Source organism: Podarcis vaucheri (assembly GCF_965113315.1).
Source record: "Podarcis vaucheri genome assembly, chromosome: 13".
NCBI lineage: Eukaryota > Metazoa > Chordata > Lepidosauria > Squamata > Lacertidae > Podarcis > Podarcis vaucheri.
Window position 1 is genome coordinate 21,081,850 of NC_138751.1, and position 27,770 is coordinate 21,109,619.

A 27,770-nucleotide genomic window follows, 5' to 3' on the forward strand; every position below is an offset into this window, starting at 1 on the left:
TTTTTCAAAGCAAAATTTATTCTTTAAATATTTGAGTTGTGTCTCGCAAGCAGCTTTTGTTCTTCAGAATTGATTCTCCACACCAAGGGGAGGGGGAGGGGGAGGGGGAGAGACAAGAGACCAAAAACAAAAACCTCAAGCATATTTCAACAACTATAAATAAAATATCGGGGGTTTTCTTCAGGGGGTGGGGGTGGAAGAGACTGGATAAAAGGGTGTTGGCTCATGAGGGACCTTCAACTAAAGGGAGTCCTCAATAAGTAGAGTTGGTGAGAAGGGGAGAACTGGCTCATGATCCAAGCATAGGAGGTCAGGCAGTCCATAGGAACAGGAGGCACAATCCGAGGGGGATATAAATTACCTAGGCCACAGGGAAAGAATCAGGTTTTTTAAAAAGTGATTTTCCTTCCTTGTTGCCAAAGTTGGCAGCAGATGCAGAACTGAAGTGACTCTGGTGTGTGTTGGCATGTTGCTGTACCCACAAGGTAGTCTCTCTTGTGCTGGACAGAATATCCCCGTGCCAACTACAGTTAAATGTCTTACACCCTTTCAGAAGCATTCCCTCTGCTGCTCTGAACCAATCGGGAACCTGCTTGGGACATGCAGCCCTCCTGCATCATCACTGCCACCCCAGGCTCAGAGTTTGCAACACAGCGGCCCAGAATGTCATAGCACGCTCTGATCTCAACAGCTATGTCCTGTCTTCCAAGACCCCCAATATGACAGCCATGGGGGGGGGTCACCCTATGAAGAGCAGCTGGGGGCTACAACGGAAGCGCACCCTACGATGCCAGCAGCTTGCCTATCTTCTCAGAGCCTCTCACCACGCTGGGGCTCTTAGGGCCATTAAAGAACATGCGTGTTTCACAGTGCGCAACCTTCTAAACCTTCCCCTAGAAACAATCGCCACTCAGAACTGCTTGCCCTTCTATGCTAGGCATCCTCTACAGAAGGAGCGATGGCTTTAAGACTGCATTCCTGAAGCAAGAGAAATGTAAGACTATTCTCATATACCTTATTACACCATCCTTTGTAAGCAGGCAGTTGGCTCACCTGCTGTGCCCTTCGCCCTCACTAAGGTCAACATGGTACTTAAAAAAAAAAATCACACAGAATGAATAATATTGCACTTATAATTGTCCCAGAATGTTGAGTGTCCACTAGGAGAAACAGTTCCTAGGCTATGAATATGGCTTCAGAAAGAAAACGTCCCTTTCAGCCGCCCTGGGAAGGAACCTCTGGTCAGTTATCCTATTCCACTCCAGAGCAGAGCCACAAGAGGAGTTTCTTCCACCCTAGAATGCTGCGCACCTACTCCTCTCCCTTGATAACTCTAGAAACGAAGGCAATAATACCCCCGGAGCCAGACACAACCCACAACAAGTGGACTACACCACCCTTTAGGATCTCTCCCGACAGCTTTGTTTCCCCAAAGGTCCAGAATTCCTGCCTCTCACATACTAGGGCCTTCATTTTCAAGGGCTTCACAAATTCCTTGGGAAAAACAAAACCAGAAGGCAGATAAGATACACACCCAATTTATTCAAAATGCATCGTAGTGGGAAAGCCCGCCTCTCTCCTGATAAGCAGCACTCTCGAGCAGAGTGGGCCAATGGCTTTTAAAATGCTTCTGGCCTCCTCAAGTTAAAGTTCCAGAACTTTGCTAGTCACACACACACACTGCACCCAACCAACTATTATAAAAAGGATCAGGAACTTACAAGACTATGTCCTCGAACATTCGTTTTTTAAAAAAGGCTGCAGTTCTTCCGAGTCAGTGGCACATCTGGGGGCAACGCTGCTACATCTCTAGACCCCGCACCTATCTAGTCACCGGTTTAGCCATGGGCACCAAAAACCACAACGACCCCTCCTGTGTCCCAGGGGCAGCTCTCCCCCGAGCAGAGAAGGACCCTCACGAACATCATGACAGCTCCTTCCAAAAAGTTGGCGGCACGCTTGTGGGGTGGGGGAACATGCCGCCTCACATTCTAGGTCAAGCTGAACACAGGAACGATGCACCTGGTGGTCTAGAGCAGCCATTGCCTTGCCCGTTCCACAGCACGGGCGCCACCGCCTCCCGGCAACTTCCACAACGACGCAATCCAGAGCAGACAGCCTTACGCAGATTGGCGTTAGAAACGCGCCAGCCCCGAGACCCTCCTCAGTTCCGGAACATGCTAGAACCCTACTGCACTCCAGGAAGGTTTCAGAATCCAGCACCAGAGAACAGCTGACCTATGGGGGTGGGGGGCAAGGTGTGGAAAGGAGCGGGAGGGCGAGCCGGGGCGCAACTGGCCCCCTCTCTCTCCCCCCCCAGCTAATTCCTCTCCTCGCTCAGGGAGTTGGTGGGGCTGCTGAGGTCGCTGGGGCTGCTGGGGGTGGGGGTGCTAGCGGTGGAGGATGCGCTCGCTTCGCTGGAGCCCTTCTTGGAGCGCTTGCGCCACTCGGGGACGGTGCCCATCAGCGCCTGGGACTTGATGTTCTGCCGGTCCTTCTCCGCCTCTTCGTCCTCGTCGTAGCGCTCGTCGTCCTCTTCTGTCTCGCTGTGGTGGGGGCTGGAGTGGCGGGAGACGGAGGGGGATGGCGGCACCGAGGCCGGGCGGGGGTAGCGGAAGCCCTCAGCCTGCGGGGGGCGGGGAAACGAAACAGAAACAAGGCATGAGAAAGGGCACAAAAGATAAGGAATCACATGACTCCACCCCAGCTCCCTCACTGACTGCAGTGCCTTGAACCCTGCCTCAACACCCACGTTTTCCATGAAGCCTTTGACACAACTTTCTAGTTAATTTGCCCTGCCTCAGACTTCCTCAGCCTGGTGCCTTCTGGTGTCGCTGGGCCACAATTCCCCTCACCACTGGCTGCACTGCCTGGGGCGTCTTGTCCAAACCACCAGGAGGGGACCGGCGTGGGGAAGTCTGCCCTGTCACAGCTCTGCCTAAGTAACCTAAATGAGTATTTCTTCCCACTGAGAAGTATTTGGCGGCCTGCTCTTTGCAGGAGCCTGCCCTCAAGTGCTGTGCACACAGATGACATCATCATTATTATTATTATTATTATTATTATTATTATTAAAATAACCCAATCCCGGTACCCAAATTCCTTTCTACTGGACATAAGAAGAGCCCTGCTGCATCTGGCCAGTCGCCCATTGGGTCCAGCCTCCTGTTCTCAGAGGGGCCAGCCAAATGCTTTTGGGGAAACCCACAAGAAGGATTCAAGCTTATATAATAATAAATAATAATAATAATAATAATAATAATAATAATAATAATAATAATAATTTATTATGTATACCCCACCCATCTGGCTGAGTTTCCCCAGCTACTCTGGGCAGCTCCCAACTGAATATTAAAAACAATACAGCATCAGACATTTAAAAACTTCCCTAAACAAGGTTGCCTTCAGATGTCTTTTAAAGATAAGATAGCTGCTTATTTCCTTCACATCTGAAGGGATGGCATTCCACAGGGCGGGCGCCACTACTGAGAAGGCCCTCAGCACTGGATCTCAGTGTCTGGGCTGAACAATGGGGGTGAAGACGCTCCTTCAGGTATACAGGACTGAGGCCGTTTAGGGCTTTAAAGGTCAGCACCAACACTTTGAATTGTGCTCGGAAACATGCACTCCCCTCCTGTGGTTTCTAGACATTGTACATACATACAAAGCAGGGCTGTTTTCTGGAAAAAGAAGTGCTGGAACTTGCCATGAACACCTCCCTTGTTCTCTTATAATGGCAATGGTGCTCACCTGAGAGGTGCTAGAACTGAATTCTGGCTGCGAAAAAAGCCCTGCATACAAGCCTACTGCTGAACTATGGCCCTGCGCACCAGGTAAGTGGTACCTGCCCCTCCCGGGGTAAAGAACCCCAAATAAATCAGATTTATGTTCCCCCACCCCTCTCCTTGGCCACATGGTGCCTTACCGCTGTTGGTTCATGCGGCTCGTAGGTGAAGTTGTCAGGGAATGCCTTTGCTAGTGCCATGTGGCGGGCATACATGTAGTACTGCAAAGGGAGGAAGGAGACAGGGGGGGAAAGGGACATTAGAGAGGCTCCCTTATTATACTCCCTTGCAACTTACTTTCTTCCACTGACACCCAAGCTGAAATCATATGCAGGAAACTTGTAACGTACACACATTTAACTTGTATGCTTTCAGCTCTACGCACGTGGCAAACAATTTTTTTAAAAAAGGGAAAGGAAGAGGGGTTCCAGGGAAAACAACTTTGGCAATGCCAACTGGCACTGAGCACACAATATGTGCCACTTTGGCATTCCATGTGATTCCTGGAACGTAACCCTTGCGTTAAGTTGAGAGTCGCCTATACTCATTTTCTGTATGTGGAGATATTTTTGTACGGTGGAGTGCAAGAGTCCCCCACCGCCAGCTCAAAATACCAGGCACGGGGCTTAACCACCTCTGTGAGAACTAGGCCTCAGAAACACTCATCTGGAAGCCATTTATAAAGTGAGAGGTTGGAGGCTCAGGCATTCTTCATCCTATCTCCAGATGTCCAGGACACAGTTGTTGGGACTCAGTGGCAAGAGGAAGACACTCTGCGGATTCACAGAGGCAGTCTAAGGCCCTTACGCCACACAGCCCTGGGCTGTTCCACGTCTGGTACTCAGCAGAAGTACTCAGACTCCTGACCCTTCCTCACTTTTGTCTCCCCTTCCAGCAAGCGCCACAGAAGGCAAGTTAAAAAACGCGATAATGATGGCTGGGTTAACTTTCAGGTGAGGCATTTGGGAAACATGGCCAGAGCTGACCTTTGGAATGAGCACCCTCTGGTGGCAAAGAGGTGAGCTGCAGCATGTGGAGAACTGAAGGAGGCTGATGAAATGCCAGGGAAGAGCAGGAAAGAGAGATTGCCACAGTGGGGTGAGATACAACAACACATGAACGTAAGAAGAGTCTGCAAGATCGGGCCAATGACCCATCTTGTCCAGCATCCTGTTCTCACAGTGGCCAACCAGATGCCTGTGGAAAGCCTGCAAGGTGAGGCTTGGACAGCAGCCCTCTGCCCACCTGCGATTCCAAGTATTCAGAGGTATAATGTCTCTGACTGTTGAGGCAGAACAAAGCCATTGTGGCTAGTAGGCTTGTCCTTCCTGAATCTGTCCAACCCTCTTTCGAAGCCACCTGAGTTGGTGGCCATCACTCCTCTTGTGGGAGGGAGTTCCAAAGTTTAACAATATGCTGCATGAAGAAGTGCTTTTTCCTTTATCTGCCCTGGCGCTCCCAATATTCCCGATATGTCCACCCTCCCGCTGCAGCAGGGAAGCTCACCCTGCCCAGGTATTTCCAGTCTAAGAGGTCGGAGAGCCGCTCTGTGCGGTTTCGCTGGATGATGCGTTGCCGCCGCGTCTGCTGACAGAAGCTGTAGAGGAAAGAGGTCAACTGCGTGCACGACTCGTCCAAGGCCCGGAAACGCCGGTCAAGGATGTAGATCCCTGGTAGATTCAGAAAGGGTTAAAGGACACACGTCACTCTAATCCAATATGCAGAGCTAAGAATGGATGAAACTGAAGCACAGGCCTGAACTTCCTGTTCCCAAATGAATGGTCATCATTTGAAGCACACAAACACAATACAAATCTGCTCTTTCCTGCCCCACAGCCGTCTCTGTGGTACTCAGCTCTATTTGCCCAGCACTGGCAATTTGTGATCAGTCTATATTGCTGGAGCCCAAATGATGTGTGAAGCTTTGGTCTACTATCCCTCAGCCTGAGACGCCACGGGTCATGGGCTCCCAGCATCCTTTGCTCTAATGCGTTGGGTCCCACTGAATTTCCTTTCTCAAGGCCAAAGAACTCTCAGTTCCCTCAACCCTTTGCTCAGTCTGGCTGAATCCTCATTTTTTCTTAAAATATGTTTTTAGAATCCAGAGTCAAAAGTCTTCCCCCAAAAACCCAGTAGTTACTTTTTCTTTCCTTTTCAGAAAACCCAGGCTTCTCGTGGCTCAAACCCATTGAAGGAGCAGTCAGAGTAGAATGACTTAATGGCTGTATCTAATGCGGACAAGGAAGTGGCAGCCCCTCCAACCCCCATAGCACGATTTGAGAGAGGTTCTGACACATGAGCCTTTTCTAGTTCTCTTCTCAACCACATGAATTGGTGCCATCCTTCCTGTCTACCCCCATGTGGGAGAAATATGCAGTGTATGCAGCCTGAATACCATTTCAGGTAAAATCCGAGTGTCAGACAGATACAACCAGTTTGGTGTAGTATTGGGTAGAGTTAGTGGTTGGGACTGGGAGACCCACGTTCAAATCCACACTTAGCTGTGAAGTGGGCTATTTGCTCTTTCTCAGCTTAGCCCACCTCACAGGGTTGTTGCAATGATAAGGTCTAAGTTTGTGCATGGGGAACCTTCCATGCTGCCCTGAGCTCCTTATAACACACACACACACAAAACCTAATCTATCTATCTATCTATCTATCTATCTATCTATCTATCTATCTATTATCATGGAAACATTAAAATCACATTTCCAGATAAGTCAGTGAGGCTTTCTGGTGTTTGTAGCTAGGTGAGGTTTGGCCCATAGGGTCACCATACTATCCTGTCTGTTTAAGTGCACCCAAATGTGCTGGTTCACAGTTCATAACACCAACCATAGGCAGATGGATCTGCTATATGTTCCTCCATGAAGCAGCCAAAGCCGGAGAGGTTGGTGGAGATGCTGGGGATGCCCATGACAGTGCATTCAGCTGGGAAGAGAGAGAGAGAAAGAGAGAGAGAGAGAGAGAGAGAGAGAGAGAGAGAGAGAGAGAGAGATATGTTGGGGTTTAAAAGTCTTTGGGACCTGCTCAAGAAAGTGGTCAGCCAACCCAACCAGCAAAACTCCAATGTGCTTTTTCCTATGGTAACATTAACAAGCTGAAGATGGTAGCAGCGAGCCCGAAGGGGTTTCTCTTCAGAATTGTCCACAAGATCTGGTTTCAGACTTGCAGAAAAACCTGCACTTTTCTCACTTAAAACATCATCATCAACTTTATTGCACTAGCCAAAGGCCATGGCATCATTCACAAGGGGAACAAAAAGAAAAGCAACAATAACCATAAAAACATCAGGCACTGCAAATACAATAAACCAAACACTTAAAACAGTTATAGTCCTCGTAAGTTTTCATGTTGGGGGAAAGGTCGTAGCTCAGTGGTAGTGCATCTACTATGAATGCAAAAAAGACCCAAGCTTCAGACTCTGGGATCTCCACAAAGGGCACCTTGGAAAGCTGCTGCCGATCAGTGTTGGTTAAACTGGGCTAGATGGGCCACTAGTCTAACTCACTGTAATGCATCTTCTAATGGTTCTATCTTTTAGGCTCACCACATGATAGAAACAAAATTTCTGGTTTGCCACATCCATCGACTGTGGTTGTTGTTGTTTTTTTTTTGGGGGGGAGAGGAAGAAGTGCTGATCCTTATGTAGCCCAAACAGCACCACCCACACATGAGAGAGAGATATTAACATGCTTGGGGAATCCCAAGTTTTGCAGAAGTAAAAAAAGAAAATTGAGGATTCGAAACGCCGACCTTCTGATCGGCAAGCCCTAGGCTTTGTGGTTTAGACCACAGCGCCACCTGCGTCCTGAGAACATGCTAAAAGCATATTAAAACAAAACGGTAAAACACACATTAGAGCATACACCTAGTGCAGCCACATGTATTTCTGACCACTAAAACCTTCTACTTTTTCTTTTAATGCCTGCCACCTCCTAGTGAAGCACCTGTGGAAATATGATGGAAAACATGCAGGTAAAAGATTGAGAAAGGCTCTGTGGTTTGTGGGGTGGAGACTGTAACCTACAATAGCCAGGAATGGCAAAGGGAACACGTGCAGAAATGGGTCTTAAGGTGCAGAATTCAGAATAAAGAGAACCTCCACTTTGCTTTTTCCTGTTTTTTAAAGGAAATGCCTGGCATTATTTCAGAAGGACTGAGGCTTCACTGCCCGGCATGGTTCTCCGCATCTCTTCAGGACAAGCAGAAGCAGAATAAGTTCAGCAAAACAAACACACTTGTTTAACTCCATGGAGGTCTGGCTACAGTCAACACGTGGACGGGAGGCTGCCTGGTAACCTCATAGACATGGCCTTGAGTTTCACCATGGAAGAACAGCAAGTTATACACAAACCTGTTCCTTGGCATGCTTGCTCCTCCCCCTGCCCTTTGACTATCTATCTTCCTGGTTGTGAAACTGTTCGTTGCAATAAAAAAATAAGTGCCAAGATTAAGCACTTCAGAGCAATGAGGACAAGCTGTTTGTAACTGTGCAGAGCGCCCCCCTCAAAGGTAATCCATATTTGCAGTATCAGGTTTTGACCCCAGAACTCGAGTTCCATCCTTGCACCATTAGGGCTTCTTTACTCTCCCAATTGCCCCCCTCCCAAAGATGCCTACCTGGCGTGTAGCCCCACGGCTCGTAGTAAGAAGGGAAGACCCCCAAATGGCAGCCTCTAACAAACTCCTCATAATCGACAGGAAGGAGAGGACTAGTGGAAGACAGGAATTCGGGATGGAAGATGACCTGGGAAGAGATAAGACACAGTGGCTGGCAGTTCAGTTGCCCAACATCCTGCCCCTACAGACAAAACTGTTCATATATACTCCGGGGATGGAATTGTAACTCACAAACAAGGCCGGGCCCTTACAGAGGACGTGAGCTCCTCAGGGACCACCATTAAGCAGCCAGGCCCAGAGGAAAGCCACAAATAATCCCCACCATCAACAACAAAAAAGTATCCGTGTTCGATTTAGGAAACTCTGACACTCAGCATGTGGCGGAAGAACTTTCTTCAACTTCCCAACATCACAGACTTTATAGACTGAAACTTCTGATGACCCTCACTGTGGTGAAACCAGGTTTATTCCTTCCGTAAGGCAGCCAAGCGCCTCAACTCTCGGCAAACTATCGCAGGTAGTCAGCCTCCTGCCACTTACTTTGACACGGTCAGCGCTGCTGTTGAAGAGGCCGATGCGTCGGATGGTGTTGAGGATGGGGTCGGTGGAATCATCCAGCATGTTGTGGGTGCAGACTGGGGGGAAAGAATGACGCTGGTTGGGGAGCGGGGGGGGGGGGAAAGCCCAGACGCATTAATAGATGTCATTCAAAACCATAAAAACCTTAACAACAACAGCAAAAAAAAGATATAGCTTGGCTAAGATATTCCTCATGATCTTTCCAGCTTGGTGTCGTCTTAACGTTTTGGGCTACAACTGAAATGGGACGTGGGTGGCGCTGTGGGTTGAACCACAGAGCCTAGGACTTGCCGATCAGAAGGTCGCGGTTTGAATCCCCGTGACGGGGTGAGCTCCCGTTGCTCGGTCCCTGCTCCTGCCAACCTAGCAGTTTGAAAGCACGTCAAAGTGCAAGTAGATAAATAGGTACTGCTCCGGCGGGAAGGTAAACGGCGTTTCTGTGTGCTGCTCTGGTTCGCCAGAAGCGGCTTAGTCGTGCTGGCCACATGACCCGGAAGCTGTACGCTGGCTCCCTCGGCCAATAAAGCGAGATGAGCGCCGCAACCCCAGACTCGGTCATGACTGGACCTAATGGTCAGGAGTCCCTTTATCTTTACAGCTGAAATCTCTCAGTGAATTCAGGAATGCTGATCCAATCGCCACCATCCAGCTCAGCTAACATTTTAACTCAAATAACTAAAGAGCCAGGTTTCCTAGAATCCTCTGCTCTAACTCCTCTGGCTCCTTCTCCTCTCCCCTCCGCACATGATGGCCTAATTTCTTATTCTTTTCTGAAAATTCCCTATTACCTGGGTAGCAAAGATGGCTCTCTTCATCATAGTGAAATCTTCTTTGTCCAGCATTTTGTTCATGTCAGGAAGATTCCCCCTGAGGCAGAAGAACAGGTAAGGAAGAGCTTGATGGGAATGGATAAAGGAGAGAGGAGCTCCACCTCCCCATATTATTTGTCTATGTCAGAAGGCAAAGAACAGTGTGGGGAGGAGACCCTGAGACCTCATGCACTGGAGCCATGGCAACCCAGCCCATTCTCAGGGGTTCAGCCCCTTCCCTACCTCCCTCACAGGAGACCCACTTACACAAGCAGCGATTCGTAAAGCTTCTTGCCAAACTTCTCCTTAACCGCATTGGCTGTGTCCCTAGATTTAAAACAAAAAGGGGAGAGTGAGAAAAATAATGAACTTAGGGCAGGATTCCTGAAGGCTTCTGAATCAGAAATCAGGACCACGCGGTAAACACAGGGAGCACACTGGGGCTATGGGATCCCCCTTGAGTGAGACTTTGTCAGTGAAGCCTAGCAGACTGGAGAACAAAGGTGGATTTCAATATTTTTATTTATTCTAGTATTTGATAATTCTGCCTTCCCCCTGAGGCGCTCCATGCAGCCTCCATGATTCTCCCCCATTCATACTTACAACAACCCTGTGCGGCAGGTTAGACTGAGAGAAACAGTGATCATCAGCACCATTAAGATAGGACTGGGGAACATAACTGCGGCACAGCAGTAAGCAGGCCTGGTGTCAGGCACTCAGAAGGAGCATACGAGGACACACATCCGTCACAGCAATGCCCTTTTTTGCCTTCACAATTTTTATCATTTACAGCAGAGCTTGTGGGCACTAAATCTCTGCAGTGAATATTTAGATGGAGGAAGACATCTTCCTGATGTCACCTGGTAAGCTGAGGGAACAAAGTGGAGCACAGCAATGGAGGAGGCATCAGGCTGAGGGAGCCTGAAGCAGCATGGCATGCATGTGGTGGTGGAGGAGGCCCAGAAGACATTTTGCCCAGAGCCCCCTCAAACCTGGCAGCCCTCCTGAGTGACTGGCCCAAGACCAGCCAGTGAGCTTTATGACTGTGTGGGGATTTGAACCTGGGTCCCTCCAGTCCTAGGCCAGCACTAACCACTACGCCACACTGGCTCTTCTACCTCTTGGAAAGGGAGAGAGAGGCCTAGCGGCTTCTGGAGCAGGGGATGTTACATGTACTGTGGCTTTTGATCCCCTCAGGGAGCCTCTGGGTGTCCTGTGCGAAGGGAACTCACCACAGCTGCTTGCGGACTGCCTGGCCTTTGAGAGTCTCAACGTTGAAGTTGTTGGTCCGGGCTGGCATGATGAAGAAGGCCACCACTGTGGTCTGGCTGCCGTTGACCTGTGAGGAGAGAAGGCGAACGGGGTAGGTCACCCACGGCTTGCTCTTCCTGATTTCACCACACAGGGGGACAAGCTGTATCACCTGCTTCTCTCACATATGCCATTACCTCCCATCAGCGCTATTTTTCTAGAAAAAGAGGTGCCGGAACTCACCACAAACACCTCTCTTGTTCTCTTATTAATGGCAATGGCGCACACCTGAGAGGTGCTCGAACAGAGTTCCAGAAAGATCCGGCTGGAAAAAAAAGCCCTGCCTCCCACAACAATTGTGAACATGGAAAGGAATTTCAGAAGGTTGACTTTTCTTCCCAGAATTCTCAAAAGCAGGCACACTAACACAAGTGCACACTCCTCTTCAAATCAAATCAAATCAAATTTTATTAAACGGTCACAGACCAGATTAACTCGTACAGCTAGTCAGCGAAGCATAACACCGGAAAAAACCAAAGGACAATTTCAATACAGATTAGGCCATATCACACTCCTCTTCTGTTCTCCTTGTTTGTACACACACCCCACGCCATTCTGGGATCATAGTTTCCCCTCAAAGTGCATGGTTCCATTCAAGGCAGGCCTGTCAGAGGTCATAACTTGTGGAAGTGCTGCCTCTGACTGATGCCTGCTTGACGTTGACCCGTGACTGGGTCTTCTCAGAGGTAGAGGTTCCCTGCTTATGGAATGCTTTCTCTAGTGAGGTGCATCTGTCTTGATCATTACTAGTTTTCAGGAGAAATTCAAAAACATTCAGGAGAAACTGAAAAAAACAGGCTGAGAGATACTGTTCTTGGCAACTGGGAAATTAGCAACTGTAAGGGCATGTTATTGTTTTTGGTAGTTTTTATATGCTTTAAGTATTTATTTTGTTTTAAATTGTATCGTTTCCACTTTTTGATGTTTGCTGCCCTTTGCAATGAAGGCTGGGGTAGAAATTTAGAAACAAAACAAAACAATGGTTTGCATTTGCTGTCAATGATGCTGAAGGCTAGCAGTTACTAATGTAATAGCTAGGCCCAAATCCTACAAGCCACATCCCTCCCTCCACCTCGTCCTACTGGATTGCCCACCTCAGCCCCTGTTTCTCTGCTTACCCTCAGCAGGTAGTTGAGTCGGGCCAAAGCTTCCAAGAAAATATCAGCCCCTTTGTTGGAATATTCATAGCGCCCGGCAATGAAGAAGAAAATGGTCTTGTCGAGGTTGAAGTCCAGGTGCCTAGAGAATAAGAAGGCACTTCGTGAAAAAATGCTTTCTGTTATTGTCCACCACTCATCAGTTTCACTGGATGGCCCTGGGCATTTTAAGAGAGGGAGAAAAACCTAGGCAGGTTTACACAAAGGCAAGCCCCAGTAGGTTCAATAGGACTTCCTTCTTAGTACCTGCATCCTTTAAACAACAGCCACTCCTCACCCTCCAGCAGGGGGAACTGCTTTTAAAATGAGAGAAGCTTCCAAGTGTATGTGTGTTTAGGGGCACAGGTCAGCTGCTGAATGAGAGAAAAGTACACACACATACGCAAACACAAAACTAGTAGAAGACCTTTACATGAGCCTTAGTAGCTCTTCGGAACTCAGCCAAGGTGTATTATTCATTAAATTGCCTTTATTTATTATTATTACTACTACTACTATTTTAGGAAACTAGACACCATTCAAATGATCAAAATCACAAAACTATCAATGGAAGCTCTACCTTCAGGCTTACAACGTAATTTAGAAAAGGAAGAAAGAAAAAAGGGAGGGGGAGGTGATGGAGAAAAGCAAGGAAGGAAGATGACGAAAGTGCCCAAGGATGTAATAACTGAGAAGGCAGGTAAGAACAAAGCAAGACTGGGGGGGACGGGGCCAATGGAGGTTTCTCTCGATGTAGCAGGCCCAACTCTGTGGAATTTCCTCCCCATTAGGAATCAGGCAGGCACTGCCTCTGCTATGTTTCAGGCACCTGGTTAAAACTGTCTTATTCCAGGAAGCCTTTGCATCATGAATGTTGTTCTGCTCTCTGAAGTTTTCATCTATGTTTAAAATTTTGCATACTGTACTCTTTTTTTTTTTTTGGTATGCCATTTAGAGACACATGGTGAAATGCGGGGTATACTTAAAAAAAAAAGTGTATATTTTTAGGCCACCAATGAAACTTCTGAGAGAGCACTCGCCCCCCTTTTTTAAAAAAGGAAGAGCCCTCTAATTCCACTTCCTGCCTCTCTGAACGTGAACTACTGTATAACAAGGATTAAGACCGTATGAGGATAAATGAGGCAAAGGGTAGTTTCCGGCTCCGCTCCCCCCCCCCCATAAAAACTTTGATATTTCAACCATAGCTGGCAACGTTTCCCTTTTCTTGCAATGAATCCTATTCGGAATAAGGGAATTTCCCTTTAAAAAGGGAAACATTGACAGCTATGATTTCAACCCAACTGCATTCTCCCTAGATTGATCGCCACTACCTCCTTCCTTTTCCTATCCAGAGAGACTCACCTTCCTGGGGCAACTGAACTGACTGACAAGGCACTGAGAAGGCAAAGCCAAGCCAGGCCAGGCCTTGCAGCAGGCCCACAAAGACTCACCCATAGAAGTGTCCTCGGACAAACTCCTGGATACGAGCTTTGCTCTGGGCATGGAGGTTCTGGAATTCATGCATGGCAGAGAATTTCTTGACATTCAGTCCGTTGGGAGTCACAATATCTGGATATGTTGGGGGTGAAGAACAGAGCAGAGCAGAGAAAAGGTAGAAGCAGAATTTTATTTTTTTCCTCTAAAGATCATCAGTAACCTGACAAACACTCGAAAGCTACCCACAAATGTACCAAAAAAGCAAGAGTCACAGCAACAAGACAATGTTTCAGGTTTGTTCCATGCTGTTTATTTTTATTTTTAAATCTGCACTTTCTGAAAAGGTGATTTACAGCTCTGGAAAAGGAAGAGGGTGCAGCCAATCAGTGCTGACACAACCCCCTTTGGTTACTATGGCATCCTCAGACTCAGACTCAGACACACACACACACACACACACACACACACACACCAGTGCCTGCCAAAAAAAATCCCAACCCCTCTCAATTTTTAACTGAGCTTAAAAAAAAAAAGGTTGAGGGGTTGCCCTATTGGTTGCCTGCTTTGTTTTAACTATTTAATTATATCCTGTATTTTTATTGTGTAAACTGCCCTGAGATCTTCGGATGAAGGGCGATATAATAATAATAAGTTCTGAAGACTGAGGACCCCTGCCTAACGCCACTCACCAGGCTTCCGCTTTAACAGGTGTTCAGCTTCCACGGCTGTGATCTGGGAGACGGTGGTGAAGACGTGGGTGCAGTGGACAGCAGCCCTCTCCATGCAGTATCGGTGGTAGATCTGCCGGTCCCCAGCCTCCTTGTCCACATTAAACTAAAGAGGAAGGTGATATAGCAAAACTGAACCAAAACCACAGGACCTGGCATTGCGACGCCTTAGGAACGGAAGAGGGCAGAAAGTACTCAAGCAAAACAAATTCCACGCAGCACCCACAATAAGAGAAGTATTAGCAGGCTGCGGTGCAGAATCATGTTTTCCTGGCAGTGAAAACATCGCTGTTTTGAATGGTGGAGAAAATGTGATCTCCTCAGACCCTCCCTTGAGGAACAGTGTCTGGATTTTGTGCAATGACTGCACATTTTTTTCCTGACTAGGACACTCACTGAAAAGGCCTTGGGGATGATGGACCTCTGAGAAGAGAGTGAGATTATGACAGCTGGATTTTGTGACTTTTGAGTAAGGAAGCGGAGAACCAGGGAATTTCTGGGGCAAACCAGGAACCTAGTAGGGGTTCAAGGGGGAAGATTCTTGAATCCTGGGCTATTTAAGAGCAGACCAGGAGCCTTACGATGACAGCCTGGGGTTTGCAGAAGAAGAAAACCAAAGGTTTCAGCATCACCCCCTCCAAACCGCACAGCTCCCTGCCTCAATCGCCTTTCCCTCCTGGCCTCCACAAGACTCACTTTCTGCAGGTTGTTGTAGAAGTCCACGCTGCCCGCACACAGGTATCGGCCAAGCAAGGTGGCGTGCGTGGTGAAGATGGTAGCCACCGGAAGCTTCCGGACTCGGCAGAGGAAGAGACCGACTCCAGACAACCATTCATGGAAATGGCCGATGATGAAAGGCTTCTCCTCACATTGTGCAGCAAACTGTAGAAAAAGGCATGGACAGAGAGTAAGGCCCGTGTGTGCACTGAGGATGTTGTTGGGACCATATCTCCCCGTCATCCCTGGCCACTGGCCGTGTGAGCTGCAGCTAATGGGAGTTGGAATCCAACAACATCTGGCAAGGCAGTAAGTCCTCCATCTCCAGAGAAAACAGGAGAAGGGAAAGGGAGGGAGCCGATATGATGTGGAAGAAGCGCATTTTCTTACCTCCCCCATAAACCAGGCTGTGAGGAAGCCAAAGAGCACGGCATCGTTGGCCTCTCGGTCGTACCAGGGAATCCCGATGGAGCAGCTTTCCCAGAGCTCTGTCTTCCAGCGGTCCAAGCTCCAGGCAGTTGCCCCGATATCAATGAGGATAACATACGGACCTCCCTCAATCAGCCAGCGGCCAAAATAAACCTGAACAGGTGTTATATGAGCAGCAGGTTAGCCGATCGCAGCTAGGTACGGACTTGCACACAGTAAAATGCGACTCTTCCCCATTATCTAGTCAAGTTCCCCTCAGTAAAATGCAACCATTGCAGCATGGGTTTTGAATTTCAACATGCAAACTTGAAATATTTCAGCTTTGTTCCCAGTTCAAAAGCTCCAATTCAAAACGCTGGGCTTCAGGCTAATGAATAGATTTTTAGAGCCTAAGCATAGTATTGTTTGGAGCAAAATCCTGAATATTTGTGCGTGCACGCAGATTTTGGGATGGAACAACCTATTTTAAAAGGGCTGAGGAGAGAAGGAAAGAGAGAAGTGGGCAGGGAATTAGAATTACGCAGAAAGAAAATGATTTGCACTGGGCAGGCAGATCGCACTCAAAACTCCACCTTATATTTCTGAGCTTCTGCAGATGACGCCTGTAACATGTTAAAACCTTTCCTTTCCTTGTCAAGAGGCCTAGAAACTTGCTTCAGATTTTTATGAGGAAGTTAAAATGCTTGGAGGCCCAAACTCTATACTAGGCCATCAAATTCTTCACAGAATTGAACAAGAGGCAGTCTTGGACTACAACTCCCATCAGCCCTCTGCACAAGAGTAAACATCATCTTCTATGGCCAAACTATATATCTATTGAAAGAACTTATACACCTCCTGTCTGTTCTGCCAAGCCGCTTTGCAACACAGGCCTTACAGCCTGTCAACTCTGGTGAGCAGCCTCCAAGCTCTTGCCTTCCTTTGTGGAAGAACCCAAGGAGCTCAGGCTTCCATTTTTAACCCAGATTATTCTTCCCACCAGTCCCTTCCCTCTGCCCCTCCATTCCGCCATCTTCTCTCTTCTTGAACTCAGTGGGCCTCAGTGTCATTGGTCCCTCTCAACCGGCTTCACGAGGCAGAGTGTGTTGTGTATGTGCATGTCTAATTTTAGCCTGCGGTTCATATTACGCCCCCCCAATCTCCATTTTGTGAAAGGTCTCGCCTGCCTGGTGTTGTTCTTCTCAGAGTTGCCCAAAATAACTGCCTGGACAGAAATGCCCAGCTGCCTTCGTGGTCAGGGATGGGGTGGGGTGGTTAGCTACAAAGAATAATAATTACTTCTATTAGTTGCTTTCTTATAATTTCTGAAACCATTTGCATGAATCCAGCTGTGTTGGGAGAAAAGCAGATGGTGCTGAACAGGATCTTATGGGGAAGAATTAAACACTGATTGTTCTGATCAAACTGATTGTTCTGTCACAGCAAGGTTTTCAGCAGATAGGAACTTAGAAACTTGAAAGTCCTGAAAGAGCCAGAACTCAACTCACTTCTCTCCTCATTTTGCCACACACTCTGCCCTGACCACATCTTTACTCTCTCTTGGCCCAGTAAGTTTCCGAGCACAATTCAAAGTGTTGGTGCTGACCTTTAAAGCCCTAAACAGTCTCGGCCCAGTATACTTGAAGGAGCATCTCCACGCCCATCGTCCAGCCTGGACATTGAGATCCAGCTCCGAGGGCCTTCTGGCAGTTCCCTCACTGCAAGACATGAAGCACAGGGAACCAGCAGAGGGCCTTGTCGGTAGTGGCACCCACCTGGTGGAACGCCCTTCCACCAGATGTCAAGGAAATAAACAACTACAGTGGTACCTCGGTTTAAGAACAGTCCTGTTTACGAATGATTCGGTTTATGAACTCCGCAAAACCGGAAGTAGCATTTGCAAACTTTACCTCGATCTACAAATGGAAACTGAACATAAGGATACCAGTGGCAGGAGGCCTCATTAGGGAAAGCTGGCCTCGGTTTAAAAATGGATTTGGTTTAAGAACCAACTTCCAGAACAGATTAAGTTTGTAAACCGAGGTACCACTATACTTATAGACTTTTAGAAGACATCTGAAGGCAGTCTTGTTCAGGACAGTTTTTAATGGTTGATGTTGTATTGTGCTTTTAATATTTTGTTGGGAGCTGCCCAGAATGGCTGGGGCAAGCCAGTCAAACAGGCGTCATATATATAAATACAAACTTCATTCCAGGTCTGGCCAAACCACAGTTCAGAGCATCCCCAGACACCATGACTACAGTTTAGTATTCCTGCTTTTTTAAAAAATTAAACGTCTTTAGAATTCCAATTTTTCAGTTAATCACAAATACGTAAAAGATGGTAGTGACATCACCAGTCAGGTAGGCAGTTTGAGAATCAAGCTCCTATCCTACCTGATTTTTTAAAAAAGTAGCATAACTATGGGGAGAAGGACAGGCCTAGAAATCAAGTCCTATGACGGGCTGGGGAATCTTTGTCAGCCCAAGGGCCACATTTCCTTCAGGGGGGGCGGGCACATGCCAGCAGTGGGCTGGGCCTGAAGCAAAAGTGAGAGGAGCAATCAAGTTTCAGCTTTGTACACTAGGCTACACTTTCCACACACACTCAGAAACCCCTCTCTCTCCTCCATCCAGGGAAGCAAGATGGAGGGAAGCAAGAGCTCAAAGATGCATTCCAGGCATTCCAGGAGGGTGCGAAGCTCATAAGGTGTGTGAAGGAAGAGGCAGCCTGGAGGCCACTTTCTGCCCCTGGCCCCAAGGCTACAAGAATTAGAAATCCTATGGACACAATGTGCTTAAAGGACCCTCAGGATGTGAAAAGTGACTTGAGCCTGTCTCCTGTAGACTGAGAAACAGCATCCAAGATGAGAGTCGCCAGAGAGTGAGGAAGGGCCCAGCATGCCACCAAAACAGTTCAAAGCAGGCAAGGGGAGAGAGGGGGAGAAGGAAAGGGAGTTGCCCAGCTAGTAGACAACTCCTGCAGGCAAAGGCTGGGCACTTCTTAAGTGGGAGCTGAGGTAAGAGTGGGCAGTAGTGAACAGGACTGCCAGCTGGGGGCTAAAATAAACCCACAAACCTCGATGAAAGCAGCTTAATTATTTCTCCTGATCTTTCACTTCTGGACTTTGGCTTAACAAAACATTTTAAATACCTGCACTGCCCTCCCCAAAAGCAGGCATGTTACATCCACCGTATGGAAGTTGCCAAGAATGGTGTCTATGCGACAGCACCTCCAAAGCTAAGAGTCAGATCAGACCAAGGCATCCCGTTATCAGCAGCGAGTGACCATTCAGATGCTTCAAGTAGGCTCACATGCAAAGCGGCAACAGACCTTTCTGCCCTGTAAGATCTGGGTCTCTAAAAAGACAGGTCTCATTTAGTTGTTGTGGCTTAGTGGTCTCTCCTCCTCCTTAGATTTACCTAAAACTATCCAAGCCAGGATATTCCATCACATCTTGCAGCAGATAATTCCACTGGTTAATCACGTGCTAATTGAAGGAGGACCTCTCTTTTGTCTGTCCTGAATCCCCTATAAATTGCACTGCTTACTATGGGGGTCCTCCCAGTTTTGTGGACAGCCGTCAATGCCAGCAGCAGCTGCCACAAGGAATGTGCAATGAAACCACAATGTTTGGGGGATGAACACAAAGAGTATCTTTCTCTGTGTTATGCCCCAGCTGTTGACCCCTGGTACGATAAAAACTGTACCTGTAATTTTAAGGATAAAATCAGGTAAAACTTGTGCTAGAGATTTCTGCATTATAATGTTAGATTCATGCACGACCCAAAGAGGCAAACGAGACCCCAACTGATAGCTATTTGGACTGCTTGGATTCCACAATTCTGCCCAAGCGTAGATAAAATAAAGAGTTTAGTACTGGGTGCAAAATTCAGCATCCTGATGGGTTCTGCTTTTATTTACAGTGGTACCTCTAGTTGAGTTCGACTCTTGTTACAAACTTTCAGCTTACGAATGTGGCAAACCTGGAAGTGTTTACTTCCGGGTTTGCCACATGCGCATGTGCAGAAGCGCTTGTCTGTGCTGCACACATGTGCGGAAGAGGTGCTCTAGTTGTGGACTCTTCGGGGTGCAAACAGCACCCCGAAATGGATTAAGTCCGCAACTATAGGTATCACTGTATTTTAAAATAAGTGTCTTGCACTTAGGGGTGTGAAATGGCCCACTCTGCCACTGGAATGGGGGGGGGGTGCGACAAGCAATACACTCTAAATAAAGAAAAAGAGGAATAAGGATGCAATTAGAGGAAATGAAAAGGCCCTTATTTTAGACCAGGGAACCTCATGTAGAGAGATGTTAACCACAAACAGTGGTGGCAAAGCAGGTTCTAGACTGTGCCACTTCAGACTGCAGAAAGGGGCTCACAAGAACTTCACAACTGCTTCATCGGATTTTTATTTTTTTTAAGTCCTGCAAAATTAAATTGGATGTATCCTAGGCATGCCAGCTTCCTATATGTAGGAATGTTATTTTTTCCCGTGGGGGAGCAATTCTGTCTTGTCGGCTCCCATCTGTGGTCTGAAAAGGCACAGTACTGAAAGTCACATGACAGTCACAGTCACATGACACTCCCTCTGTTAGGAAGAAAGGAAGATGCTTTATATCAGGTCAAACCTCTTGTTCATCTAGCCCAATATGTGCTACTCTGACCAGCTCTTCAGGGTCTCAGGAAGACGTCTGTCCTGACACCTGCTGCCTGATTCTTTTAATTAGAGATTAACCTGGCATCATCTGCATACACAGCATGTGCTCTACTATGTGCTGCAGTCTCTGCCTCAAAGGAAGGTGAGGTGCTGCTGCAAGAATTTGGCCTCTGTGGACCCCAATTTGGCCTCCCCCCCGTTTCTTACCTTGCATCCTTTTGCGTTCATGGAGTCAATGGTGCGGCGGATGGCAGGGTTGGGCGGCTCTATGAGCTCTACCTGTGTGCGGACATTCAGCTCCAGGTAAGGCCCAATCAGGAAGTAATTCTCTCCCCACTCATCCAGTGTAATCTTGGCTTTGGTCTGGATAACCGTGTAGATCCCACCAACTGAAGGGAGAGAAGGGGTGGCATTAGTTGACCCCCTTGTAGGCTGGTACCCACTCGCTCCCAGACATCAATGCGTACAAGCACAAAGAGGGAGTTTTGTCCACTTTCAGGGGTCCTGGCATTGGGTTGGCTTGTGAGCACAGGATGCTGAATGTGAAAATTATCAGTGGTAGATTCAGGAGAGGCTGAAAGGAAGCGCTTCTTCACACGATGTAAAGTTACGGGATTCGCTAAGACATGATGTAGGGATGGCTGGTGGCTTTCAAGCATGGACAGAGAAGTTCATAGATTCAGAGTTGAGTAGGATCTCAAAGGTCACCTAGTTTAACCCCCTGCCAATGCAGAAAATCCACTGCTTCAGTATCCCTGCTTGGCTTTAACCTCTACTTAAAAACCTCTAGTGAAGGAGAGTTCTCCAGCAGCAGCTTCTGAACTGCTGAAAAGCTGTGCCATCGGGAAGTTCCTGATAAATGTTTACTTGAAATCCCCTTTCTTGTAATTTGAATGTTAGTTTCGTTCCCACCCACCCAAGCAACAGATTTGCTCCATCATCTATGTAACAGCATTTCAAATATTTGAAAATGGCTGTCGTATCACTTCTTAATCATCTCTTCTTCAGGCTAAGCAGTTCATGGAGGATAGGTCTATTCGTGGCAATTAGTCACAATGGCTATATCCAGTTTGCACATTCATTCCACAATGGGGGACAACAAGGAGGGAGGGGCATTTTTTCAGGCTCTTGCAAGCATTCCCAGAAACACCTGCCTGGCTACTGCAGGAAGTAGGATGCTGGACCAGGCAGGTCTTTAGATTAGATTAGATCTTTAGAGTTCTTCCTGTACTCCTGTGGTTGTACTGCTTGGATGTTCCTCAGTGAACCTATTTCAGTGCTTTATACAGTAACCTACTAACACTATTTCCCTTCGATAGGAAAAGCCCTTGTGAAATGCAACAGCCTACTTTCGCTAGATCCTTAATCAGAAATGGAAGCATTCCAACATTAAGTCAGAAACATTATGGGGAGGTTGGCTTGTGCATGCTCCCAATGGATGTCTGTGGCACAGCACAACAATTTCCACATGTGAACTGCAGGTCGAGCAGAATGGTTCTCAGTAGCTCACGTTGGACTCCAAATCATCACTGAGAAAGGATAAATCATGGTGAGGAACATGAATTTGTGGATGCCATAGAGATGCACTTACTTAAACAGTGCCATAAGCAGAAGTAAGTAGGTTAGGAATATACAACTGTTTCAGTTACATCTACTTAGGTTTAAGTTACAGATAGGTAGCCGTGTTGGTCTGCCATAGTCAAAATAAAAAAAATTTTGTGTGTGTATCTGAAGAAGTGTGCATGCACACGAAAGCTCATACCAAGAACTAACTTAGTTGGTCTTTAAGGTGCTACTGGAAAGATTTTTTTTATTTTATCTACTTAGGTTTAGGTACTGATATTAGTGTGGGGATGGGAATCCTATGGCTATTCAGATGTTGTTGGACTACATCTTCCATAATCCCCAAGCTGTGGCCGTCCTGGCTGGGGCTGATGGGAACAGGAGTCCAACAGTATCTCAAGGGCACAGGTTCCTCATTCCTGCAGTAGGGTATTGCTACACTTCCATAGAAATGTCTGAGGCAGAATTCACTCAGGGGTGGTGAACAAGCAGCTACACGATGCACACCTCTTCTGAATGGGTTCCTGCTTCAGCATTATAACAAAAAGGAAGCTTTGAGATACCCTTGTGTCTGCTCACCAAGGCTTTTGGGGTTCTGGGATTTGCGAAGGAAAACTGGAATGATGCAAGCTCCACCCCAGCAGCCCAGGAGATGCGCAGATCAAAACTTTAGATCTTTCAGTTTGGAGTTGCCCCAAAGTACTTTGCTCTGACTCTGCAGACCCGAGAGAATTAAGGAGACCACTTGCTCCAAGATTCCTGGCACTAATTGTTCTCTTATAACCAGTTAGGCACCAGTTCTCTTCCTGGAAAGAGCACAAACTCTGCCATCACTTGCAAGCCACTTCGCCTACCTATGGTCCTGGCTGCCTCTGTCAAATGTGCATCTCATCTTGGCTCGCTGCATCCCTTTCCAAGCTAGTAAATCGAAAAGAAGGGAGGAAAACCACCTACATGAATAATGTAGGTGAAAAGGCTTGGCCAGGAAATCAGCACTGCAGGATACAAGGGCCTGGGGCATCACTTCTATAAGGAGCAGGTGCCATTTTGGGGCTGGATAAATGCAGGCATCTCACATGGACTTTATGAGTGCACTGCTGCTCAATTTGGCCTCAGGCAAGACCTCAGCTGGATGGCTGCAAACTGAGGGCCCTGAAGGACAATGCTGACCAATGTCATCCTGTACACTACCTGGACAACCGAGGTTCAGTGGCTCAACCAGTTGGTTGTGGGAATCTTGCAAGCAGAGCCTGATCACAAAAACAATCTCCCCTCTTGTGGGTTCCAGAAACTGGTATTTAGAAGAGAAAGAGCATTGCCTCCATTCCAGCTACTAGACATTGATAGCTCTGATGCTTATGTGCCTTGAACAACCCCAGTTTCATTCATCCCCATGACCATGACGCCAAGGCACTGTGTTCTGTATTCATCACTCCACAAATATATGCAAGCCCTACTTTGAGATAATGGAAGAAGTACTTAATATTGATACACCTTCCAGACTTTCAGGAGCTGATTTGCTCCAATATTCTTCTGGCACACTGCTTCCTAGTAACTCCAAGTTGCAATATTATGCGGTACAATTGCTGTATTTCAGAGTGTACTAGGACATAAATATGTATATATTAACTAGGGTCTGCCACCCCTGCTCATTCCACTTCCCAATCCCTTTGGCCAAATACCATTCCCCTACACCCAGAACAACAACCCCCTCCCTTTATATCTCACCCCAGTTCCTCACTTATCCTGCCCCTCAGCTTCCCCCTCCCCTCCTACCCCACCCCATAGAGCAGCTTGCTAAACCGCTATGCAAAGGTGTGCTTAATGGGGAGGGGGAGGTCCTTCACACAGAGATTTAGCAAATTTCATTGTGCCTCTGATGGTGCTTCCCCTCCCCTCCCCTCCCCCCCACCCCACCCACTATCACCCCCACACTTGCTTGCTTGGCTGCCTGCTATTCACCAGACAGGAGTTGTCAAGGCTGCCTACATGACAACAGCATTACCATTTTATGCATATAGGAAGAGACACATGCACACAAAGAATTTCAAAGGATACATTCAGATACAAATTCCAACTATGTTTTACAAAATCACAGTGCAACACTACGCCTGAAAGCAAGTCCCACTTATGCTCAGGTTACACATGCATAGGACTGCAGTCTTTGGCAGATTGCAGTTTCTAAGACCTGCCTCCTCTCAGATCCCCAAGGATCTTGGTGGAAGCAACTGTTTAAAAACAACAACACACTAACAAAACAGTTAAGGCAAAATGCAGTTATGTAAAACGGTAGATAAAAAGCCATTAAAACTGCTTCAGCCTGCTTAGCCCAGTGTGTCAAAACCTGTCCTAAACAAATTCCAGAATTGCTCAGGACCCATCATTAGCCACCACGTGCCTTAGTCGTCTGGCTCTGCTGCATTGGTGACATGGCTCGTGCTTGATCTAATAGTCACAATGGAGAGCATCTTCCACTGAATGTCCTAAGAAAAACAGCAGGCTTTGCAAGTTAAAACTAGCATCTTGAACGGTGTCCAAAAGACAATGTGGAGCCGGGACTGATGCTAGAGCACAACCGTAACATTTTCTTGGCAACCCACCCACCATCAGAAGATGGGCCTCCAAATTCTATATCCAATGGAAGTTTCCCAGAAAGCCATCTAAAACACCCCTTTCTTGAATATACCATCTTCAGGTACAAGACCTGGGATGCTGAGGTTTTTTTAAATGGGAAAGGAACTGAGACTACAGAAGGGAAGAAACGAATAGTGTACCTTCAGTAGCAACACACATATTAAAGCAACATTACTGCCGTTTCCTGATATTTAACCATTAAAACCAAAGACACACAGGAAAGAGAGAATAGGCTATGTTAATGTGACAGGAGCAGGCAGAGAAAGGAAGTACATGATGCAGAAGTTCAATTCCCTAACGAACAGAAGTTGCAACAGGCTCTTAATAGTTACCTTTACATGTTGCTTTACATGTTTATAATCCCATGAGGACTAACAGCTTGATTTTGCTTCAAACTGAAGGCAGGTTTTTTTTCCTAGGCAGCATGATTCCAGGTGAGGTGGCTGAATCATGACACTGGATAGGGAAGGTTCTGCCAACCTGACATTCAGAAGCAGCCACCCTCCTGCTTCTAAACAGTTGCCTATTTATACAAGGACGCAGCAACTTCAAGGACTGTGTGACATTTCAAGAGGTTCCTTATGCAACAGAACGGTGTGGGGGGTTGTGTGTGTGTATGTTGAGTGTAACCTGTGTATGTGTGCGCGTGAACGTGGGGAGGTTGAGTGTAACCTTTCTGTGTTGGTAATATAGCTGGGGCATGCAAGGCACGTGCTCAAACTCTGGGGAAGAAGCCAGGAGAACTTTAACCTCCCAAAGGGTCATGTCCTTAACAGCGCACATGGGAACAGGTCCTCCGAGATAGTGACGGCGCTGGCAAGTGTCCAGGATCGAAAGGAGTCTCCATCGAAGCCCACTGCCCCTTGTCCAAGTAGCTCCACAGCTGCATCCTTTCAACATCATTGCACCCCATGTTAATCACTTTATAGCCTGACAAAAGAGCACCAGGACTTCTGAAGCAAGACACATGGCAACTGATTCAGCCAGAGGGCACACTGGGTGATCATTCTACATTCGGACAGCTGACTGCACTGGGAACACTCAGAATAATGGGGCCCTACAGCTGCCTATCAACCCAAGTTGCATTAACATAAAAGGGGAGGCTTTATAGCTAGGAGGTGCCATGCACAGTCATAGGAGGAATAAGGCCTAAGCTACTTCCCAGACCTGTTGATTGCAAGGAAGAGACCACAGAGGTCCATTATAGGAGGAAGGGGAACCCCAGAGAAAAGAGGATCCCTGACTTTCAGCTTCCTTTCCTCCGACACGTGCCCTCCAGATGTTTTGGCTCCAGCTCCCATCAACAAAGTAAATGGTCTGGGGTGATGGGAACTCAGATCCGACAACATCTAGAAGACATCAGGCTGTGGGAAGGATACCTTTACCCTTTCCAGCAGGTATGGGGAACCAATGGCCCTCTAGAATGATATTGCTGGACTGCAACTCCCATTATCCCTGGCCAGCATGGCTAATTGCCAGGGATGGTGGGAAATGTAGTCCAACAACGTCTAGAGGACTGCAAGCCTGCCACTCCTGCTTTAACGTCTAGGCCAGGCTTTCCCAAACGTGGGTCTCCAGCTGTTTTGAGACTACAGTTCCCATCATCCCTGACCACTGGTCCTACTAGCTAGGGGTGATGAGAGTTGTAGTCCAACTGGTGTAGGCTACTGGCTTTCAGGACTCAACATTACTTTGCTTACAAATATCTCAGCAAGGCGTGTTCCCAGTCCCTCCTTATGCTCACCCACTAGTCCCAATTCTGCAACACCCCCACCAAGGAAAAGAACCTCAGGCTTCCACTTGCCAACCTGCTTGAGCCCATCAAACATCACCATTTTCCTTAAAAAAAAGAAGCAGCCTGAAAAGAGATTGCATCTTACCTTTATTGGCCACTTCCCAAGCCACCTCAAAAAGGATGGCATTTTCTAGGTCGAGTTCATCATCCCAGTCCTCCAATCCTGTCAGGGAGGTCACTGAGAGGCTGCGGGCGAGTGGCATGGTGCCCCAGGGGTTGGAAGTAAGGACAAGGGGTTTCGGGGGAGGTCTAGGTCCAGCCTGGAGGAATCAGAAAAAGAAGGTCATGTTCTATTATCTATTATTATATCTATTGTTCTACTATTCTATCATGCCTGGAAGGGTCTCCGTAACTGGTGAGAATTTCAGGGTTCCCTGAATTCTAAGCATCCAGTTCTCTCAATGTGCTTAAATAAAACCCCTTCCTCCTCAGATCCTAGAATTGTAGAGTTGGGGCAATCTAGTCCAAGCCCCTCCAATGCAGGAATCCTTTCCAACCCTCCTTTTTTCCTCCTCAGACTACTTGGGAGTCCTGGCTCCTAGCCCACCTTCTCTAAACCATTATAAACCAAGTTTCTGTCTCTGTATTTGCCCCCCACCCCACCCCCGTTTTGCTTCTAAAGAACCCAGGAGTCCAAGTTTCTGCCTCCTCTCCACTACCACCACCCCTTGATCTTTTCGAAGGCTTGCATTTAGTCTTGAGTAACAGCAACAGCTGAAGGAGGGGAAAGAGTAAGATGGGAGGTCTGCCGAGAGCTTTCCGACTGCAACATTTAAGAGCTGGCAGGGCGGATGGGTGCATTTTAGAGAAGCTTGAAAGGAAGAGGGCATAGAAATCTTCTGTATCTAAGTAGGAAGGAACAGGAGTCCCGGTTTTTCCTCCTAAGCAATAGCTAGAAGGAAACCAAGGCGAAGAGAAGGCAGAGTGCAGGCCTCGCTTACTCTGCAAGAGACTCTGGACAGCAGGCTTGGGATCCTTCCGGGAAGCGCGGAAAAGACTAGAATATAAGAAGGAACGTAGCGATCCTTTAAGAATCTTGCTAGGAACAGGGTGGGGGAAAGGAGAGCCTATTAGATTTGGGATCGCAGGCCTGTGGGAGCAGAGGTACAAGATTTGTTCCTCAGAGGTATTGGACGAGGGCTGCGCAAGGATAGGGAGGGCGAGAGAGAAGGAAGAAAGGGAGAAGTAACAGTCGCAGGAATTTTGTGTGTGTGTGTGTGTTTGTGTGTGTGTGTGTGTGTGTGTGTGTGTGTGTGTGTAAAGCATGCAGTCCGGTTCCCATTGGGAATCGGGAGGAGCAAGAAGAGCTAGATACAGCATGAAATGAAAAGAGTCATATAGTTATGAATAAAGCTGGGTCACTGGCGATTAAAGGAAAGGGGGATCTGGAGATCCTTGGGAGCGCCCGGGGGAATCCGGCTGTGCTTACCTCTCTGCAGCTGAGGACAAACTACTTGCTCGCTCCCCCGCACCTCCTCCCCCTCCCCTCCAGACCCTCCTGCTCAGAGGCCACACCCCTCAGTGGGCGGGGCCACGGCCCAAGGCGGACTCGCTCCCCTCGACAGGGGCAGCCTTCTCAT

The 27,770-nt window shown here is 47.6% G+C and overlaps 1 protein-coding gene across 1 annotated transcript; it reads right to left on the minus strand.

The window, feature by feature from the left end:
- On the minus strand, window positions 1-27,770 carry GYS1 (glycogen synthase 1). The gene is made up of 17 exons (XM_082196949.1): window positions 27,620-27,770; window positions 26,276-26,450; window positions 20,406-20,587; window positions 15,516-15,707; window positions 15,105-15,290; window positions 14,370-14,514; window positions 13,695-13,812; window positions 12,226-12,346; window positions 11,029-11,135; window positions 10,064-10,123; window positions 9,776-9,854; window positions 8,949-9,062; window positions 8,409-8,535; window positions 6,621-6,716; window positions 5,292-5,455; window positions 3,926-4,006; window positions 1-2,626 (listed from the first exon to the last, which is right to left on the minus strand). The coding sequence occupies exons 2-17, from the start codon at window positions 26,391-26,393 to the stop codon at window positions 2,321-2,323; spliced, it is 2,196 nt and encodes a 731-aa protein (XP_082053075.1). The 5' UTR covers window positions 26,394-26,450; window positions 27,620-27,770; the 3' UTR covers window positions 1-2,320.